Source organism: Silurus aristotelis (genome assembly GCF_946808225.1).
Source record: "Silurus aristotelis genome assembly, chromosome: 24".
NCBI lineage: Eukaryota > Metazoa > Chordata > Actinopteri > Siluriformes > Siluridae > Silurus > Silurus aristotelis.
Window position 1 is genome coordinate 8,377,810 of NC_139597.1, and position 22,339 is coordinate 8,400,148.

The following is a 22,339-nucleotide window of genomic DNA, read 5'->3' on the forward strand; positions in this document are numbered from 1 at the left end:
AATATAAATCTCACAGTCTACTAGGCTAAGGTGTAAGGTAATTGTTTGCTCCCTGAGATTAAAGACATGACACCGAAGTCATCTGATTAATATCTTTGCCTTGTTTTTGCAATCAGTGATACCCAGAGGAGCAGTGAGGAATCAATAATTTGCCTTCAGCATGATACATTTGTTCCCACATAACATAATCCTTTGCATTCTGATTATTATTATTATTATTATTTTTTTTGTTTTTTGTTTTTTTTTTAGAGATGCGCAGTCATAGAGGAAGCAGTCTAACATCTTCATAAACCTAATTTCCACTGCAGCTGTGTGCTCCATTATGCAGAATATGTAGTGCCTGGAAAATGCTTTAGAAAAAAAATCTAATTCATTCTGCTTATACAAAGTGCCTATAGAGTCACAGGTGATAAAGGATGCTGAAATACAAAGAATTATTTGCGATAAATGCGATCGGATTTGCGTCGTCATGAAGCCTACACTTTTTGTTTTCAGATAAACCGGAATTAATGCCTTCAGCTTTCCTCCCTGAGCCCAGCACAAAACAATTTTCCTGCTGATCGGTTATTTATTTCAAATACTGTCATCGTTCGAGAAAGTTGCTCAATAAACAGGAAAGTAAAAAATCAACTAAACTGAGGGCATTAAATTAGCATTAAATGTCTGTGCAAGAATGAAAGGAGAAGGTAATGATTGTTGTAGCTGGAATCAGCCCACGGGGGACTGCAGCAGGAGGCCATAACAAGCTGAATGTTTAGTCTGCACACCTACTTCCTTCTCACTTGCCCGCTGAACAGGGTCTCCCAGCCACATCTGCAGGAGTCAGCAGCATAGCCTACAGCTGAGAACAGTATAGATCACTCTGTACCTTTTTCACTGAGGCATACTGCATAACCTATAAATGTTGGATCGTGGAAGGCTGCTGAACACTACTTACTACTATAACTTACTACTTAGAAAATGGGTGCCAGGTATTTGAAAAAACATTAAGGTTTGTATATGTACATTCAGACTATTTAAAAAAAAAAAAAAAAAAAACCCTGTAATGTTTGTAGATGCAAGATAAATACTAAAGATAAAAGATGAACTTATCCACCACCCCAATGATCAGTATCCTCCAAAAGTATTGGGAAAAACAAGGCCAATCCTTTTTCCTTTGCTTGTTTGTTATATTAGGCATTCGGGTTTTTAGACTAAAGGATAAATAGCTTCAACCTTTATAGCAAGTGACTATGAATTACATTTTTTATCTCCAAAAGTTGTGTGGCCTGCCAATTTAGGTGGCATCATGTAAGTTGTTTAAATGTAAATATTTAAAAGTCTGATTCCTGGTCTTAGATTCTACTGTTGATCTCAAACTCAAATGTTTTTAGTTTAAAGTTTAAAGCAAAAAAAGAACATTTGGTCTTGCTCTCCAGTTTCTTTAGATAATGTGTATAATATTTCAATGCTTTGCAGTATGAAACCTTTAGCAAAACCATGCTTAAAGCAGAAGGAATTCTGAACAACACTGTATGGGGTCTTTCCAGGGAGCACCAGCCAATCAGAAACCAGAGGTTTGAGGAATCTACCTTGTACTGCTATGCTAGAGTGGCCAGGGTAATGTCCATTCTTCACCGCCAAGACTCTTAGTGAAGACTGAATCAGTCTATTCGTGTCAATTTGGTTTTATGTTTTGTTGTGGGGTTTTTTTTTTGTTGTTTTTTAGCACAGTGAATTACTGAACTATTATGAACTGGATTTCTATGTTTTATTTAGGACTCTGAAACGGTCAAAGTGACGGTAAGTAAAGTTTTCTCCTATTTATTTTTTTTGATGCTGCGTTTTAAGTCTTTTATTTTATTCCATACTGAAAGTGTACAGTCAGATGTGAGACGGAAAAAAAAAATAATACATGAATGGATAGAAAAGAACCGAAGCATATGGTGGTTTATTTCATGGTGGATTGTGCACTTGATTAATTTATCTTTGAGCACCGGATTCTCCTGGATCAGCAACAGAAAAATGATCACCATTGTGGCTCAAAAAAATATGTATTTTTCCCCCTCTGTGCACGCTTTTGCTTTAATGCAGCAAAACACCAATTTATATGCTAATGCATTCCCATTACTAATGGAATTCCAGAAACCATGCTGGTTATAGTAATAGTGAAATCACCTCACGACAAAACCTCAGCTTTAATTAAAATCTATTATTTTAAGATTGAAGGGCTTAGGATTATTGATTGTAGAAAATAAACAACTAATTTTCTAAAATGTTTCTCATCTTGAGGTAATATAAAGGAAAGAAAATGGGCATCACAGATAAACACACATACATGGAGGAGGCTGTGAACTGGTAAGACACAGGAGTAAACTTTTTATATGGCGATTCGACTGTAAAAACTTCTAGTCAAATTAAACTATGCAATTTCAAGCACCACTACTTTAAAGTTCAAAACATAGGAATAATGTATAGCTTATGTCTTGAGAACAGGCCTGCTGAGGTACATTTCCATAAAATAAATCATCGTAGGATGAGAAGAGGTCAATCTCCGTCCCGTGATGTTTCTCCAGTACCATCATACTTCTCTGAACCGGTTTCAATCCAAAAGCGTAAGGTAACTGTTCAGATGATTACAGCTGCATTACATGGACACTTTTTAGAACTGGGATGTATTATGATCAAATGTATTATTTGGAAAGAATAGATAATGTATTTCAGACATACAAGGTTAGATTTGAATGGGAGACAGAAAAGTTCCCCTGGACTTCTGATTGAGACTAAAAATGTCACAAAAAATGTTTTGCATGCAGTTGGCATTGCTACTTTTATGTGATAAAAACTGAACAAGAGCTAACTCGATTCAACCTCAATCTGATCCAAATGTCTGGTTACTGCATGAACTTACACAAAGCTACATTTTTGTTTATATTTAAAAAGAAAATGAAGCAAATAATTTTTGAGATTCTAGCAAAAAGTAGCACACAAATAATAACTGCATGCTTTTAAAAAATAGTGTACACATGTTAGTCTGAGAGGAGTTCTGGACTAGAATGATGTAATTGAGGTTGAGGAACTGCCACAGCCGTTCACAGACCATATTTAAAATATCTGTTTCTATCAATCGGATTATTACCAGTGTTTAAAAAGATATTAAGGCAAAAAAAATAAAAAATAGAACACAGTTCTAGGGTTAGCTACACTCACTCCAGGTTTAAATAAAAAACCAAACATGAACATTTGCGATAGTGCCATTTTATTCCACACCTGCTAAATAGAAAAAGATAGCGTTTACACAGAAAAGATGAAATTACAAAGTGGAGCTATACAAATCTTGAATATTGTCATGTTTCTTTAATCTGTAGGATGTAACTAGCAGACTGCCTCATCTCATTAAAAGTACTCATCAGGATGAAGACGACGATGATGACATTCAGAGTTTAAAAAGCCTGCCCACGCTTATGAACACATTAACCCCTGACCCTAAGGTTAACAGGTCACGTACATTTCGCAGAGGACAAGGCATCCCTGACTTCAGCCTTCCACTTCTTGTCACGTCCAAGTAATGAAATAACATCATTAGGACATATGAAGTCATTCCTATTAATGTATGATGCATTCAAATGGGGGACAATACAAACTGATGTGAAAATGGAACATTGAATGTTTCTGTAGATGTACCCTGGTGGTAAAAGGTACTGGATGTACTTACACTGGGGGATTTCTGCCTGCCATCAAATCCACAGTTCCAGAGAGGCCACCGTGCCGAGCTGGATGCAGGTAAAACACCCATAAAGAGAGCTGTACCGAAGTGCAAAATGACAGTTCAATGAAAAGTCTTCAATGTTCTCATTTTTCTAAGAACACACCATTTCTATTCACCCTGAAATATGGCCAGGTGTCACATTCACAATGCTCTTTTTTTTCTGCAGCTTTAAGCTGAACTTCACTTTGCAGTGAATATCTCGTTCATTAAATTCCACAAGTGCAATCTTAACTGTGCAAAGCCTAAGCAGTATGAGTGCACAGAGCTATTTTCTGCTTATTGATGATTTAAAGGCTGGTTGGTCACACCATGAGAAAGAAAGAGAGAAAGAGAGAGAGAGAGAGAGAGAGAGAGAGAGACACATTAGAAGAACATACATATTTCCATACCTAGCAGCAGCCACAGCAGAGATTCAATTCAATTAGGTGTGTATATAAAATAAACCAATTGTGTGACAGGAGTGAATTATAATGACCGTTTTCCATAAAGAAGTTATTTGGCACAGGTCTTCAGATTTAAAAGATGTTAAAGTAATAGAATGTAAAATGTAAAAGAATAGAAAATAAACTGCTTGAATAATTTTTTTATGAAAGTGACTGAGCGCAAAATTAATTGTGAAACTGGGTTACTTTACATTTGCTGTGTTTTATTTAAACACATGCAGTCTCCATTTTTATTTAGCAAAATAGGATCCAGATCCTATCCCAGGAATAGTGAGCATGAGGCATAAATGCCCCGGTTTACAGCCCAACATACCCAAATTTACACCTAGGGGCAATTGTAAGTAGACAGTAAACCCTGGTTTCACTCTGTCTATTCGTCACTCATTTATGTGCACCCTCTCACATTAAATTTTAATGCTTCATTTCTTATTCTTGCTTTTGAAGGCCAGACAAAGATAAAATGGGTCCAACTCGGTGTCTTTACCCAGTCGGTCAACCTCAGTATGTGCCTCTCAGTGAGAGCCGTCTTCCTGAAAAGACATGGAATATAAAATCAAGCTGTCAGCATCCCTCACCGTCTTCTAGCAAAGTGTCCTTGGGTCCCCGAATCACATTCCAGAGTCCAGTGGTACAGGATATCTACCCCATCACTCCTGCCTTGAGGAAAGGAAGCAGACAGGATGCGCAGGCTTGCCAGCCTCTGAGGGGTGTGCTGAAGAAAGCACAGGTGCTGAACAGAGAAGCGCTTCACTGCCTTTTAGAGAAAAGCTACCTCCCCTGCTCAAACGATTCACATTTGCTTGAGCCATTTTCAGGCTTTGAGGAGCACCTTTGCCACCAGCTGCGTAACTCTCCTTTTCCTTGCCATGCAGCTCTCCCACATGCCAATTCTCATCACCTCCTACAGCTAGAAGCCATGTTACCTGTGACCCAGGGGCTAAACAGTTCCCTGATGCAGCGCACAGTGGAGCTCTGTAACCCACAAAGGAAACAACTTCCCAGCATCACCATGACCCGCCCCACACCTTCCCCTAATCACCTACACAGCACTGAAAACAGGCATGTAGCTTGAGTTCAAGCCCCCCCAGTGCTTTATATAGACCCTTACAAAGGTATTTGAGCAGTAAAGCCAATTCTTTGTTGTTGTTTTTTTTTTTTTTTGCTGAAAACACAATACTTTTGGGTTTGAGATCAAAATATGAAATTTAATAGAAGAGCACAGTTTCATCAGTCACTTCCTGATATTCACATCTAGATGTTTTGAACAATTTAGAATATAGCGCCTTCAGTGGCAGACCATGCAATCTTTGGTAAGCAAAAGTATTGGCCATGCTATACTTTTATGTAGACAGCACATCATATTTGACTGCATATCAGTTTCTTGCAATTACTGCACCAACTCACTGACATCACCAAACAGTAACATACATCACTTATGCAGAAAACTATCTATTTACTGGTGGTTAACTCTTTTGTTTACTAACGAAGCAGACAAAGAGCGCATGCACAAGAACAGATAGCTATTTATCAAGCAATTTAATGTCACCTGCTAGATGCAATCAACAAATTGTTTGCTTAAGTTATAAGGCATAAAGACTAGTTGAATGAATTCTAACAGCCACTTGATCTGAATATAAGTTTCTGGAAGTTTGTTAGATCAAATCAAACTATTTTAAAGAAATTCACTTTCATAAAATAAGTATCAATCAGGTTTCGATTATGAAATATATCCCAACCTCTGATGTTCCCACAGAGTACCGCTAAACGCATTAACGTATTTTTTACTATAAGCCGCTACTCTTTTCCCACGTTTGAACCCCGCGGTTTAAACAACAAAGCGGCTAATTTATGGACTTTTCCTTAAAAAGGAAAAGTTTTTCCCGGTTTCACAAACTTCAAGTCAAAAACTGAGCGACAAAACATTAGACCAATGAAATTTCCGAACGGAAACGAAAAAACGCACCTCACCTGTGTTCTGAGCTGCACGGCATCGGGAGAAAAAACGGGTTTTTTTTTAACGCACGACGATGCCAAAAGATAAACTCCCGAGAGAAATAGCTGTGAAAGGAAGGAGGAAGACAGTGAACAATGACTTATTTGGTCGGCTACTGTTTAGATACAAGCCGCTGTAACGCGTTGAGTCTGGGTGAAGGGAGAGCTCGCTAACTCCAGTTGCAACAGAAATCATATAAGCACTGACAGGTTTCCAAAACTCTTGCTTTTTTTATTTTTCTTGGCAACAGCGTTACGGGTTAGTCAACGAAACTTAGAAATCAGCATCAGAAAATAATAAGGACATAATTCTCCTCTTGAACACACGCAGTAATACTGGGAAAATGCAGTGGCAGGCTTTTCCCAAAATACCGCTATGCTGCTAAAGGAAGCGCAACATATTTCACCCGTGTGTAACGTGTCTTTCGTTAAAGCCTGTGTAAAGTACATTAGTGTAGACACTAATGTGCGGCTTAACTAGTGCTGCTTATTCATGTTAAATATAAAAATATTTGTAAAATATATTTTCAGTGGGTGCGGCTTATATATGGGTGCGCTTAATAGTCCGGAAATTACGGTATTTAAAAAACAAAGAGGATGGCAGTACAGTGACCTTGCTTATAAGAGATGTTCTGCATAAATCAATGTTTGGGTAAAAAAAGGACCTTGAAGGAAAGATTCCTTGCTTCTTTCATTGGTTAATAAGTGTGTCTTCTTTCTGCACAGTTTCGATAATTACCCCTGATTTTATTTTGCAGTTTCTCTTTGCTTAATTAGTTATGCATAGGAAAATCTTGTAAAAAGAAATAAATCATAATTAGGTGTATGATTCTACAGCTGCATTAAAACTCCTCATACAAATTCCACCTACTTGCCTGGTGCTACAAAGAGGCTCGTGGGACAGCGTTTAATCCACCTCAGGGAACTGTGACGGGAGTAGCGAATATAAATCACAGCAGTGCTGAGAAATAAACTGAGAGAGAATCAACCTGGGAGTGAGAACACAAAGTTTCTGGCTCAGAACTCCAAACTGTCACATAATTATACAATTTCCTCCATCTTTAATCCAGTCCCTGGAGATCTTTGTGTATGGTTGAGGGAAATGGTTACAGCTTGCATAAATATTCCCATCCCCTTTGTACTCTTTCACATTTTGTAGAACTAAAATAGTTATTTCAGATGATTGTCATGAAAATGCCTGAATTATTCCATAATTTTGAAATGCTAGGAAACATATGCAATGTTTAAAAAGACCAAAAAAGTCAATGTGGGTCTCATCAGGCCAGAGAGCACTTTTTTGTACATGCTTCCTGTATTAGCTTAGCTTTATGAGTTGTTCTGTGAAGAGCTTTTCCCATGTGAGCATCGGGATCTCTTTATATTACCTTTGACCTCTTGTTTGCTTCTCTAAATAATCACCTCTTTAACCAGTCACTGCCTTTTGGTGAATATTAATAATGGATGTGGATGTGTGGGGTGTGTTTATTTTGTAATGAAGCCATTAAAAATGCTATTCCAAAATCATGTATTGGAATACTTTTGATAGCTTTTTGCTTTTCATGATGCTCTGATCTGTCATATTTTAGAATCTTCAACCCCAGGAGGTCTTTATATACAGGCATATATCTGTGTAGGAGGCTTTCAGTCTGCAGCTTGTTAAAGGAAGTCAATAAAAGACAGTAGGATGTGTAGGAAGAGGAGCTTTTTTATACAATGACATGCATCTATCAGGGTGTTCGGGCCTTCAGCCATTGCAGTAAATATTTAAATTATCTGCTTTTCTCAGAGTAAAATCAATGTAGACTGCTGACTCAGACACAATGCCCCATGAGAGGCTTTCAATCAGGACTTTCTGTTCTATTGAGTTGTGCAAACAGTGTCTGGTTGATTCACATTTGCTTTCTGACCAAGACTCAATAAGGAGCCTGGTGCTAACTTTTATTAACAAGCTGGTATCTTGAGAAATGGAAATATCAGTGATTGCTAGATTTAGATATATGACTCCTTGTACCTCTGGTGAGTAAAACAAGAAGACCTAAACCTAAACAATCATAAACATTGGTTTTGATTGTTTGTTCTGTTAGTTTACATTTAGAATATTTGACAAAATGTCATTAACCTGTTTTATATTTGTTTGACATTTCACTCTGAGTAAATAAAAATTGAGTCTAAAACAATTATTTGTATCCTTACTTCCCAATTACTTTCATATGGTCATTTGCAACAGTACTTTTAGTGGTAAAGCGTGTTATACGGTTAAAAAAATAAATAAAATAATTACTCATATCAAGTAAAGGTAATTATAGCACATGTCTAGTAAAAAAGCAAAGCCATTAAACAACTAGCTGTATTTGCCTCAGACTACACAAAATATGATCTACTAGTGGTTCCTAAATGTAAGTGGTACTTCATTAAATAATTAATGTTTGAGAAATGTATCCACCTCATTATTACACCAACAATTGTATCGCTTTATTTTATTTAACATTTGTCTTTTTGTATACATATATTAGACCTCATGCATATAAAATCTAGGTTTGCATTACAATAAACAATAAGCTGTATGAAAGTACAGCTAGATAGAAATCAGCCATAGCTTCCACTTCATACTTCTTTATAGTTTAATGGCCTTGTGATGCTTTTGTAGTTTTTTTTCTGCTGCTGTAAATGTATTTTTCTGATACACAATGTGAATGCCAAAACCTGAGACTTAATTTTGTTTTATTTTCTCTCTTTAAAAAAAAAAAAAAAAAGTGAAAAAGTTTAGCCCTGTAGCACATACAGTTTACCAGCTGGCTGTGGTGGTACAGTGTCTCCCTGGAGTGCAGTATATGAGTTAAAGTTTCAGCTCTTATGCACTATTTCAGGGCAAAGGCAGGAACAGAAGTTAAAGGACAGTGACACACTGCATGGTTATCAGCCTGTCTCCCGATATACAGCCTGGAACAATGAGGCGAACCTGTCATAACTGTGAAATATAAAGAGCCCTTGCTAAGCCAAGCGAAGAAACCGAGGCATCACAGAGACAGAAATTAGCCCCTTCCCTTGCTATCATTAAAGCAATGACTGTTATGCTCCCTATAACCCATAGACTTTTCAAGGTCTTCTTATACAACATCTAAACTTCTAGGAACTAATCAAGCAAACAAGAACTTCAGAATGATCTTCTGCTCCCCTGCTGCGTTTCAAACTCCTGGTTTCACGCTCCAGTTATGTGGTGAGCCATTACCTAGCCTCCAGCGACCCCTGCACTGCCTGCCTCCCTCGATAGCCAGGCATTCCTTTCATTCCCATGTCGAGTCATGGAAGCTTGGGTGCATTTAATCTGACGGACACACACTGCAGTTCAAATAAACTGGAACAAGACTGTTTTGAATGATTTGACATCATGAGAAATAAAAGGTAGCCTATTTTTGTAGCAGGAGGAAACACTGTGGACTACCTTAGGAGCCTTAGTCAAGCAGGACTTTCCCCAAAACACTATTGTTAATTTGCGAGCATCACATTGAGCACTTTTTCTCTGAAAGAGAAAAAAAGATGGGCATACTGTACATTTACAATGCATTTGAAGACCATATATTTTCTTTTCATAGACTTAAACTGTACAGCTGGCATTAAAATAATGTTTTGCTCAGCTTAACTCGATTTGCTTTTAAAAAAAATTGGACAGTGTTACAAAGCAAACTTCTGGAGATACATTTATATTTACCTAATGAACAAACCAGAGATGACCACAGCAAGGGAAAATACCCTGACACAACACAAAAAGAAACCTTGAGGAGCCTGCCTCAAAAGCAAACCCATCCTCTTTTGGCTAACACTGGATGGGGGGATTCAATATGAGTCATCCACTAGTCTGTATATCTATAAGTAAAATCTGTATACTATAAAATAAAACAGGACAACGTGTTTTCCTTTTAAAAATTTTTTTTTATTTATAACATATATATAGAATTGATTAATAACGCTACAATCCACTTAATCTATTAAACCACTAGGAGTCCCTGCGTGCTGATTTTTAAACATTTTCTTATTAGCCTGCTTACAAAGAGCCTGGAGAGGTGGAGGTACGCACTGGAGAGAAGGGGAATGAAAGTCAGTAGGAGAAAAGACAGAGTACATGTGTGTGAATTAGAGGGAGGGCAGTGGAGTGATGCGGTTGCAGGGAGAAGGGGTGGAGAAGGTGGAGGAGTTCAGGTACCTGGGGTCAACAGTGCAAAGTAATGGAGAGTGTGTTAGAGAAGTGAAGAAAAGAGTGCAGGCAGGGTGGAGTGGGTGAAGAAGAGTGAAAGCAGGAGTGATTTGTGATAGAAGGGTATCTGTGAGAGTGAAAGGGAAAGTTTAGAGGACTGTGGTGAAACCTGCGATGTTGTATGGTTTAGAGACAGTGGCATTGAGTAAAGGACAGGAGGTGGAGCTGGAGGTGGCATAGCTGAAGATGTTGAGGCTTTTGTTGGGAGTGACGACGATGGACAGGATTAGAAACGAGCTTATTAGAGTGACTGGGCATGTAGGACGTTTTGGGGACAAAGTGAGAGAGGCCAGATTGAGGTGGTTTGGACATGTGCAGAGGAGGGACATGGGGTATATCAGTAGGAGAATGCTGAGGATGGAGCCACCAGGAAGGAGAAAAAGATGAAGGCCAAGGAGGAGGTTTATGGATGTGGTGAGGGAAGATATGCAGGTAGTTGTTTTAAAAGAGGCAGATGTAGAGGACAGAGTAGTATGAAGACAGATGATCCGCTGTGGCGAACCCTAATGGGAGAAGCCGAAAGAAGAACACGAAGACGAAGCCGAAAGAAGACGAAGCCTGCCCACATTGATGCTATGCTATTCTTTTTCCACTAGGTGGCAGCACAATCCCAAGTCATGCCATCTATATTTTGGCCGGTAACTTGGCATAGATTTTCATCAAGTCCCCAGTGTGCTGTCTGTGCGTTTCAAACTGCTCTTACATGTTTTATGGAAGAAGGCTAATTGTGGGGTCTGAGACAAATCACTGTTTTAACAGTTTCAGATTTCATAGACTGCTGCAAAATCCTTGATGAAATGCCAGCTCAGCATATCAGTGGTTCACTTTGGGCAGATGAACTAATCTGCTCAGATGAACATGACCTTGGATACTCTGCTGACTATAGCCCCCTAATTAGTGTAGTAAATTAGAAGATGCGTTAGCTAGACTTTCATAGACCTACTTTATACAAATCAGTAATATAATTTGGTAACTGGTATCATAATTTACAACAAATTACAACAAAATAAAGTAAATAGTGTGAAGGACAGTAAAAAGCAGAGACCATGAATTGATTCTACTATATTCAAACTAAATAGTATCTAATTTCATAGACCGTCCAGTCTAATCAACCTCCTTTGAGCTCTTTTATCAACAAGGAAACATCTCTCTTCAGAACTGCTCCTCACTGGATGTTTTTTCTTTCTTGCACCATTCTATGTAAACTGTAGTCACGGTTTTGTGTGAAAATCCCAGGAACTCAACAGTTTCTCAAACTGCACCCACAACTATGACAAACCAAGGTCATTGTCAGAGTCACTGAGATCACACTTCCCCTCATTAATATGCTTGATGTGAAGATTATCTGATTTTTATGTCACATGATTGGCTGCTTGGATAATTGCATAAATTAGCAGGTGGGTTCCCTGGTGGTCAAGTGCTTAGGATGCGGCGCTCTCACCGCTGCGGCCCGGGTTCAATCCCTGGTTCAGGAACCAACCCCAGCCATTAGGGTTGCACAAGCCAGGGCACTCTTAGTGCCGGTCCCAAGCCCGGATAAATGGGGAGGGTTGCGTTAGGAAGGGCATTCAGCATAAAAATGTGTGCCAAATCAAACATGCGGATCATGAATATGGATGATCCGTTGTGGCGACCCCTAATGGGAGAAGCTGAAAGAAAGAAGCAGGTCCACAGGTGTTCCTAATAAATTAGCTCTGTATGTTTTTTAAAGATTTAAAGGATTGATGATCACATATAGACTTCTTTATTGAGCACAAAGTAATCGCTGTACAGATTTAAATATGCAGCAGGATGCTTCTGGAGTAAGCAGACTCACAGTTTAGAAGGTTATTCCTCAGTGATGCCTATGATAATGTGTTGATGTGTGAGAGTGTGTGAGGAATCTTTCATCAGTAGTCTAGGTTGTTCTGCTGCATGTATAGAAACATCGCCTTCTCAATTTCATCCTAAAGAATACGCACACATGCAAACTTAGCATAAAGCAGCTGTTCAAGGGCTGCTACATAATATGGATGTATCTCGAGGGAACAGTGACTTTTAGCTATAAATAAATATATAAAGATCTGAAAGCTAAGCAATGGCATTAATGACTGCTTCAGTTCTCAGTGCGAGTCTGGTTCATGAGGATAACGTCAGAGTAATTTCTATTACCGGATTACTGGAGGACCTTGGTTTAGCGAAATATCTGCTGAACCACTTTAAAGAAATCTCACACAACACTTATTCCCTCCTCTTCTATAAAATTCTGTGACTGAACTACTTTAAAGTCTGGCAGCGTTCACTGTTTATCGTTCAGGTACACAGCAGGCAAAAACCTGCTTCGAGAAGACTGAGGAAACAAGACTAATCAAAAGCAGTAAATCATTTACAGTCTCCATCTAGGCCTTAGCTTTTCTTATTTAAGGCTAAATCTAGCAGACCCCATGCTGAGTTTTGATAATAAACCCTGGTTAAATTGTATGCGTAACACGGGTTAAAATTTGAGCCACGCTTGTGCAGAACATGTCTGAATTAACTATTTATACTTGGCTAATCCTTAGCCATAATACGGCTCCACAGTCTTTTGCTAATGCAACATCATGTAAGAGAAAAAATTAGTAAATGGCCTTTCTGCTTTATCTCTTGGCCTAACACTTGCTTATGGTCTACAAGCAAACAGTACATCCGATTAAAAAGTCTAATATTATTTACCAGATTTTTAGTAATGCTGTTTTCCTTTATTTATGTCTGTGAATGTTGATAAATGCCAATTGCCTACTTGCAATCATCACACTCAGTCATGAAAAATTCAATGATGATTTGTCTAAAATAAAACTTAGAAACCCATAGTTGAAATTATGACAAAAACTGGGAGAGAACGCCTCCTAAGCATGGTGCACATACACCTCAGCCATTGCAGCACACACTTTTAAAGGGTGCCATTGAATAACTAGTGTTTTTTTAGTCTTAATTCAAGGTTTTAATTTATAAACTTTACAATTTTTTTAAATACGTGTTTTTACAAATAATGTTCAATACATTGATGCACAATTAAAATAAATAAGTGATTTAAGCTGATTTCACATTTTTCACAATTTGCTGTAACCCAGTCCATTTATGCAATTTTAAACCAATCAAGTTCACGTCAATTAGTCTCTTTATATATTTCAAAATGGACACAATCTCTCAGATATAATATTTCTGACCTAACCTGAATATCACATTTCTTGTGCAAATGCTAATGCACATACACATTTATTGTTTTATAGTTTGGCAAATAAGACCCTATCCACTGCACAAACCCAGCTATCATTTGCATGCAAACATGTGCAGCGACGGTACCCAGATCTTATTCTTTCTGATCTAGACTGCACATGTGCAACCAAAATAGATGATAAACTTGAAAAGCATGAGAGAAATGCCAACAACTGCAATACATAAATCGATTTGAAAACAAATCTTACGAGCCTTACAAACCATACAATTAAGTTCCTTTTGCTGTGGTGAAACACAAGCTAGTTAGTAGACAGGGTGAAAGGGTTCACTTGGCTTTCATTCTCCTGGGTCCATATTTGGAACCCGTGTCATTCAGTCCATTTCATAATAACCACTGCCAAGACAGCGAGAGCTCCAGTAGCCCTGCTCCCGTCAGCACATGTCAGGAGGCGGCCTTAAAATGGCTGCACCCTCTGCCACTTCCGCACTGGCATGTTGCACCCATGGCCAGAAAGAGCTCACAAAGTTATTTATTTCAGGCTTGCAATTTAAATATGTGTCTAGAATGCGAGCCAGTTGATTTCCATTTCATGAATATGACTTTCTCCAAAATACCCCTCTTAAATAGCTCAGTGTATTTTAATTTGATTGAATTGTGCTGGCTTAATTACAGTCAGCATGATGTGCAGGATCACAAGCAACTGGCTAGACATGCATTAGCAACGTGGACGTCCCTAATGACCTCTCCTAACATGTTGTTTTGATCTGAATACCTGCAAAGTTTTGAGCTGAGTTTTACGCTAATTGGTTTTAACTGATCAGAAAGTTGCAGGTTGAACTACAGGGTAGTTTTCTAGGAGCTCTCAATAGTGCAGGTTCTTCCTGTCTCAAATAGAAGAAAGCATCTGCACACTGCAAATACTCTATATATAATAAAACGTGATACAGCCCTTATGTCAATTTTGCGCAAATACCAATTTCACACTTTTGTACTTTGCAAATGAAGTAAAATAAAAGAACTTTAACTACATAACGTCTTCCTGAGCATTTTATATACACTGTAGTTCTATAACTATAATAATACTCCAAGTTAAATCAAATTGAAGTAAAACTAAACATAGGACAAACATTTCACAAATTTCCATAGTGTCCCAGCTCTGGGGTCCCACAAGCAGAATATGCAGCAGCATCATTAATTGGATTACTCTTCATCGCCTTAAGATAAAGACACGTCAAAGAATGGCTAGAAAACAGACAGTAGAAAGAAGTGTGAGGCAGTTGAACACAAATTAATTGTTCACTAGGTAAATTTTGTACCTTCAAAGTGTTTTGGGGTCTGTCATCCTAAATTTGAATCTTGAGAGACAATCATAAAACACTCAGATTAAATATGTGTGAGACTCAAGACTCGAGGATTAACTATTAAGAGCAAACGTCTCTTTTTAGTGAACAAACAGACCCCAGCGGAAAACATAAAAGTGAAAAATGTCCAAAGCAATCTGAGTGTGACAGAGAAATCCCATGATGTGCATAAGCCTCATTATAGTGCCTTCCTGAAGTGTGTTTGATTTGATTGCAACTTTCAGACTACGCAACCTAAAAGCTCAACAATAAAAGAGTTGTAGCAAGTAGAAAGTGCTCAGCTCAATTTGAGATTTTCAGACACGGCCAGTGTGCACAGGTACACTGCTGGTTTATCTGCTTTACAGAATGACCATTGTAAAGGCCGGTAAAGTGTGTGTGTGTGTGTGGGGTGTGTGGGGACCCTGCAGCCGTAAACTAATCCAGCCCTAAAGACAGCCCTTTACCCAGAATAAAAGACCAGGTGGTTGGGGGCAGGGGACATCTGGACTGCTTTAGCACCCACCTATCTGTGCTGCATATTGACTGCTGAAAATAAAGTGACTTGTTCCTAGAGGTTAAGTTGGTTAAGCTTGCTCCTTCGTGACTGTTAATAGACATGCAAAGGGGAGATGAAGAATCCTGTCAGCTAAAACAGCAGGTGAAAATTGTCTTGCTTTTTTTTTAAAATAGCATCACCTGTGCCATACTCCATCTCCAAAAGACATCTACTGGCAATCAGGGACAACGTTTCTGGGAAGTGTGTGGTATTTGTGGATGGACATGGGATTGGAGCTGGGAATTCAGCCAAGGGCAATAAAGACAATTTCCCAGCTGATCTTTCCTGACTGGAAAAGAGGCCCCTTGAGTGTCAGTTATGACCTTTGATCTCAACGACTAGCAAGCCAACCTGTCAATCAAAAAGCAAAGCTACAACCCCATGCGCTATACAATAATAAATATAAAAGGTAAAAGCTTGGAAGTCACTATGTGTGTATGTGATATATGTGTAAAAAATTATGTGGGAAAATGTCAGGCTGTGAGAGGGCAGTATGAGGAGATTCTGCTCTACCTTGTTCAGGAAAAACAAAGGAGAAGGAAATCCAGATATTCTGTATGTGATGAACACGTTTATGACATATATTGAGTGTTAAGACTTGTTTTGTGATGTGCTAACTTAACACTTTGCAGGCCCGGGGTCTAGCGTGGCGTGTGTACTGCCTCCATCTGTGCCATGTGAATGATACATTCTTACACACACACACACACACACACACACACACACACACACACACGCACACACAAACGCACACACACACACAAACACAAGTGCATGCCTCTCTAGCCTGAGACCCCACTCTGAATATTTTCATTGCTTTAACAGCACAGATTGGCCCAGATAGCATGGGCACTTAAAAAAGTTGATGGATCACACAATTCATGGATACATCTTGAATAACACAATACAAGCCTAAAGCCATAATATAAATTACATTTGTTTCAATATATTTCTAGAAGACATAAGACACCAACAATGTGCCACCAACTGACAGTCTTGCATTCAGAATGTAAATGTTTGTTCACACACACACACACCTGATTCTCACACCCAGATACCCAATGGGTTACACCCATTGGGCATCTTTACCCTGGTGTAATGCAAAAGTACACCCTGGACTGGATGCTTTTCTATCACAGGACACCAGATACACTCACTATGTAACCAGTCTACTTAATGGCATGTTTTTGAAGGAGATAGAGAGAACATACAAAACTCCATACAGTGAGGATGCAACACTATCACCATCCTTCTGCAATGCAATAAAGAATTCTCCAAAACATATTTGGTTTAACTAGCTACAAGTTTGTACATGGTGTTTGATTGGTTTGGAATTATTAAAATTAAAGAAAAAAAATCATACAATTATTCCAATAAATATTATAAAATCTAAATGAAATGCTGAAAATGATTGCTACCTGATAGTCTTATACTGAGAGTGTGCATATAAGGTTAAAAGCTTTTTACGATTAAAATGATAGAATGCAAGTTGTTTGTGAATATGGCTCTTTGGAATACACGTGAAGAAAAACGAACAAACTGGTATGTGATCTGTAGTAAAAATGTTCCCTATATAACAAACATATTCAGGTTCTTTTATTGACCAACAATATTTGTGTATTTAGGATTTAAATGAAACAGGACATATCATAAGAAAATATTTAAGATAGCAACAACACTAATGTTGACTAATGAGTCATGATGATTTAGTTTGCAAAACTTTATGTTTCTTGTTGAGAAAGTGAGGGATGGAAAGAATGCATGTGGCTCCAGTGAACAAAACCAACCCCCTTGGCTTTCTTCTTGAATTTGATTTAATTTGGTTAACAAAATGTCTGTGACACAGAAACTATTAGTGCCGTGCCTGGAACGGATATGCAGGCCACCTGTGCGTAGATTTATGACACATTTGCATGAGGAGGTACCACTCTGTACTGAACTATATTGCCTGTGACAGGCACTGGGGAGACAGCAGGTGGTTTCTCAGTCAGGTTCTGGGCTTGTTGCTGTTTCCTGTTGTTTGTTGTGGACTTAATAAATGAAGGAGTATATATTATTGAAGGATTACTTTGTTAATCATTGTTTGCTCGGGCCGAAGTGATAAGTAATGACCGACTAGGAGTTGCAACAGGTTGTGATGTCAGAATTTATACTACAATAAAGAATAAGGTCTAAACCACGATTAGTGGCTGTTGTGATCATTTTCTTCCTCCGAATAAATTCTGGCAGTGTCAGAAGATTTCAGACTCTCCTGCAGTATAACTACGACGACCGCTATTAGATCGGTGATCTTCAAATCACCTCAGGGAAAATGTCGACACGAGTCAGGTGGAAAGTACAGACAGTACAGAACTTAGTGAGTTGTGGAGGGAAAAGGAGTGTTTATATGAAATCAAGGCTTTATGTTTTACTATCAATCCATGTTATGAACAAAATGAACACTACAGATTGTTTTTGTTTGTGTGTGCAGTGTTTGCCCGGGTTCAGAGGAAGTGAAGTTATTAACCTAGGAAAATGTAATTATTTACCCACTCCATTCCATCTATGATAAGATGATAAGTTGATAAGAGTATAAGTTTAACTATAACTATATGTTTAACTATAGTAGCAGTTATTTTGGTTTATTTTCTTTCACCTTTTTATGACTACCAACAGCTTTCATTCCTGAAACAATTATGAAAATGATAAATCATCCTATTGTTTCACTTAAATTACCCAAAGAACCAATGAGTCTGCACAGACTCACTCTCTGCTCCTCTAGATGGCCCCTCAAGATACAACCTCAAGATTTTGATGAACTTCACAAAAACAAGACTCTTCCTAAGACAATAATTTACACTCTACATGAGGACTCTTCAGTATATTATACTAAACACAGTTTCAACACACCTGCCAGGAAGAAAAGCATCGCTGGCAGCCATTTGGCTGAAAGTCTGTAAGCCCAGTGTTAGATTACTTGAATTATGTTTACCTTAAGCAGATGCTGTGTCAATATATGGGTAGTAATGTTTAAGTTCAAGTTCTAAAATGAATAACTAATTTTAATGATTTGGTGTCACCTTGATGAGAATGGGTTCTGTTTCAAGACTGGTTCTTCTCACATGTTCTTCTCATCTCAGGACACTTTTCATTGGTACTGTTGCCTCTGGCTTGTTCATTGTGTGTCTAAATCAATTGGATTTCTGTAAAGTTGCTTTCTGATGATATCTACAGTAGAAAAAGCATTCTACAAATAAAACTAGATTAAAATTAAAATGTAATTTAATTTAATTTAATTTTACTCGTGAGTGACATATAAACCAGTAAAACTAATCCTGAAGCTGGTAATCCACCGAGCAGATGCATTACATAGTGGCAATTACTCTTTAGGGATAAGATGTGGTGACACACTGCAGATGGACTGTTCAACCTCATCAATTATTAAGTTGTGAAATGTTACACGTTGCTTAGCCATGCATTTATTTTCTCTAATGATGCTGGGGTTTTGTGGGTGTGGCAAGGTTGTGGCCCTTCTTAATTGCAGCCAGTGGAAAAAAACTAAAGGTGCATGGGTGTCTTATAATCCTGGAAACAACATCAGTGTTCATTTTGGTGGTGTTTTTTTAAAAGAATTATTTAATGCCTTATGTTATGAATATCATGATAAAATATTCTGCGTAATGGTTAATACAGGACAAAACCTGCCAAAGGATTGTAATATAAAAACAACTTTGTTCAGAAATTTCAAGAGTCACAAATCTTATCTAAGGTAAGCTTACTTATATTACATTAAAAGGGTTTAAGGAAAACCTAAAGCATTATTGCTTATTAACATTTTTTATGTTATAGCCAAACTGTTGTTCAGCTGTGAATTTCTGAATTACAAGAAGACACACACAATACTGTACAGCCAATACTGTGTAATTCTGTGTAACTGTATCTATATAATATAATATTTTATTTTATTGTATTTATCTTACCTTTATTTTACCAGAAAGTCCCATTGAGATAAAATATCTCTTTTACAAGAGAGACCTGGCCAAGGTAGCAGCCAACATTAATGTAAAAACATTACAATACAACATACAAACCACCTATCCTATCCCCACACATCCTAAACCACAGAGGCTCTTCCTAAAATCAATCGCATGCCTTCTTCGCCACATTCTTTATGATAACTTAAGTTTCTTTTCGGCTTCTCCCGTTAGGGGTCGCCACAGCGGATCCTCCGCACGTTTGATTTGGCACATGTTTTACGCTGGATGCCCTTCCTAACGCAACCCTCCCCAATTTATCCGGGCTTGGGACCGGCACTAAGAGTGGCTGGGGATGGTTCCCTGACCGGGAATCGAACCCGGGTCGCAGCGGTGGGAGCGCTGCATCTTAACCACTAGACCACCAGGGGACCTATTCTTTATGATAACTTGAAATGCATTAATTAAAATAAATAAATTCAGATTTAGGGGGAGTGGTGGCTCCAGCGGTTAAGGCGCTGGGTTGACGATCGGGAGGTCTGGGGTTCAAGCCCCGGTATCGCCAAGCTGCCACTCTTGGGCCCTTGAGCAAGGCCCTTAACCCTCTATGCTCTGGGGATCCCTTACGAGGGAAATATCAAGGTCCGTGACGTCGGAGTGACGTGGGGCCGCCTTCCTGTGGGCTCACCACCTGCAGGAGGGACCGTAAGGGACGGTGCTGTGAGGATTGAGCAGCAGTCAAAGGCAGGGGCCTGCTTAGACTGCTGCCCCCGCGACCCGAATTACGGATAAGCGGGAGAAAATGAATGAATGAATGAAATTCAGATTCAACATATGTGTTGACATTACATAATAAGTACAAACTTTTCATGAGTAAATGAGAGAAAATAGTGAGACAACATTTCGTTTAAGATCTCTGGGTGGTGGAAGTGCTAAGCCTCCTTAACAGACACCACCCTTTATGTAAACACTCAGTGAGCTACAGAAAAACCACACCCCCTATTTATCTCCAGCTGATTACATGATTCAAGGTAATCATTTTTTTAAGCTATTTCTAAAAATACGCCTCCTGAAACCAGCGTCATGCAGGCCTTGGTGGTGGAAAAGAGAAATCAAACGCAGCTGTAGAGAAAATGAGAAACATTTCCACATGTTGGGCAAAATTAAAAACGGCTGGACAGTTTACTCTGGTGTTTGTGTAAGCTGTGTAAGCTTGAAATCATCTTTTTTTTTTGCTTCAGGATCTAAGAAATGTGCTCTACATTCCACTTTCTCTGTACTTTATTGTACCAATAAAAAGGTTTTCTTACAAAATTTATGATCACTAGCACAAACACTGCTTATCATAAAACATTTATATGCTGTTTGTTCTGTGAATAATGAAAGGCATTTGATTTAGTCTGTAGAACAATATTTGTTTATGGAATTTGTATTTATTTATATATATATTTTTTTATTAATTTTGTTTCATGAGACAATCTATAGTTGTATTAAATAGAAGGCCGTACGGGCACTATGGCAACATACACTAGGAGGAAAAACCTTCTAGTGTCAGACATTTCAAAGGGCTGGTTAAGACAGAATATGAATAGATATATTTATAGAACTTGCATAACACATACGAAAACAATGCTTCTAAACAATATTGCACTACATTACAATTAAACACATATTTGCTAGGACTTAAAAGAGTCTACCATGCCAGGACAAAGCACTTATACTTTGTCAGGTTAAACATTAACTTATTAAGTTCGCACACCCACATACATGGAGAGAGAGAGAAAGAGAGATAGAAAGACAGAGAAAGAGAATTAGAGGCTGGCAAGAGAATGATGGTTTATATTGTAGATGTTTTATATAAACATTACATCTGTCCTTTTCCTTAAAAATTATCAGTCAAAAACAGCATATATATATATATATATATATATATATATATATATATATATATATATATATATATATATATATATATATATATATACACAATAAAATATTTTATCGATTGACAGTCCTAATATATACCTACACACTGTAAATAGCACAACCATTCTGTTTACTATTGGAAAGAAGACAGGTAAAGGAAAATAACAGAATGCCATTTCAAAAAAAGAAAAAGCCTGCTGGACCATAAACACTCTTATCTCTGCTTCACAAATAGCACACAAACACATTGTATGTAGTTTCCTAGCTGTAAGCAGTGACAGGTGGTCAGTGAGAAGGAAGGTCTGATGCTGTTTCAGACCACTGGGGGTCTAGTCTAGTGTCTATGTCATGAATACAAGAGAAGCTCTATTCCTATTGTAAACTAAATGGGTTTGGCACAATTTCTATTATACTGATAATTAGTTAGTTAACTGGCTCTGTAAAAAAACCTCTAGGTAATTGAGGACCAAATCCTACCAACTAAAGAGATAAATGTAGTTAGTGTTTTTGTAGCTGTCTTATTGGTGCATTGAGGTCATGCATTGGCTATATTCCTCATGTCACAATCATGAAATCCTTTTATTTATATCCCAAAGCAAAATTTAATAATGCCCCTTGGCCTTTTAAACCAATGCTGCTGCCGGATTGAAATACATGCTCAGCTACTCTCCATCTCAATCTGTCTCAGCTGATAACAGAGATTTGGTGTTGCTGGGCAACAGATTATTTGTGTAACACTGTTCACAGCCGGGTTTGGTCCTAGCCACTTGACTCACTTCTTTGGAAAGGCCGTTTATTTCATGAATGAACAAAACAGAATCTTCCAGTAGCTTTAGTATTGTTTTTTTTTTTGGTTGTTGTTGTTGTTGAATATTAGGATTAGTAAGATATTCTAAATGGCTTCCTGGTATAACAAGCTAAAGTATTGGT

The 22,339-nt window shown here is 38.1% G+C and overlaps 1 protein-coding gene across 5 annotated transcripts; it reads left to right on the forward strand.

The window, feature by feature from the left end:
- Positions 1–451: 451 nt before the first annotated feature.
- LOC310718982 (uncharacterized protein) lies at positions 452–8,936 on the forward strand. Of its 5 annotated transcripts, none has more exons than XM_083528151.1 (6): positions 452–971; positions 1,459–2,337; positions 2,476–2,599; positions 3,348–3,544; positions 3,658–3,762; positions 4,636–5,967. In XM_083528151.1, exons 2-6 carry the CDS (start codon positions 2,291–2,293, stop codon positions 5,261–5,263), a joined length of 1,101 nt encoding a protein of 366 aa, XP_083384277.1. In that variant the 5' UTR covers positions 452–971; positions 1,459–2,290; the 3' UTR covers positions 5,264–5,967. The 5 variants fall into 5 exon arrangements, with proteins under 5 accessions (XP_083384277.1, XP_083384279.1, XP_083384278.1 ...); XM_083528153.1 differs by having other exon boundaries at positions 1,530–2,337; XM_083528152.1 differs by lacking the exon at positions 452–971 and adding an exon at positions 6,793–8,936 and having other exon boundaries at positions 1,025–2,337; positions 4,636–5,263.
- Positions 8,937–22,339: the final 13,403 nt, after the last annotated feature.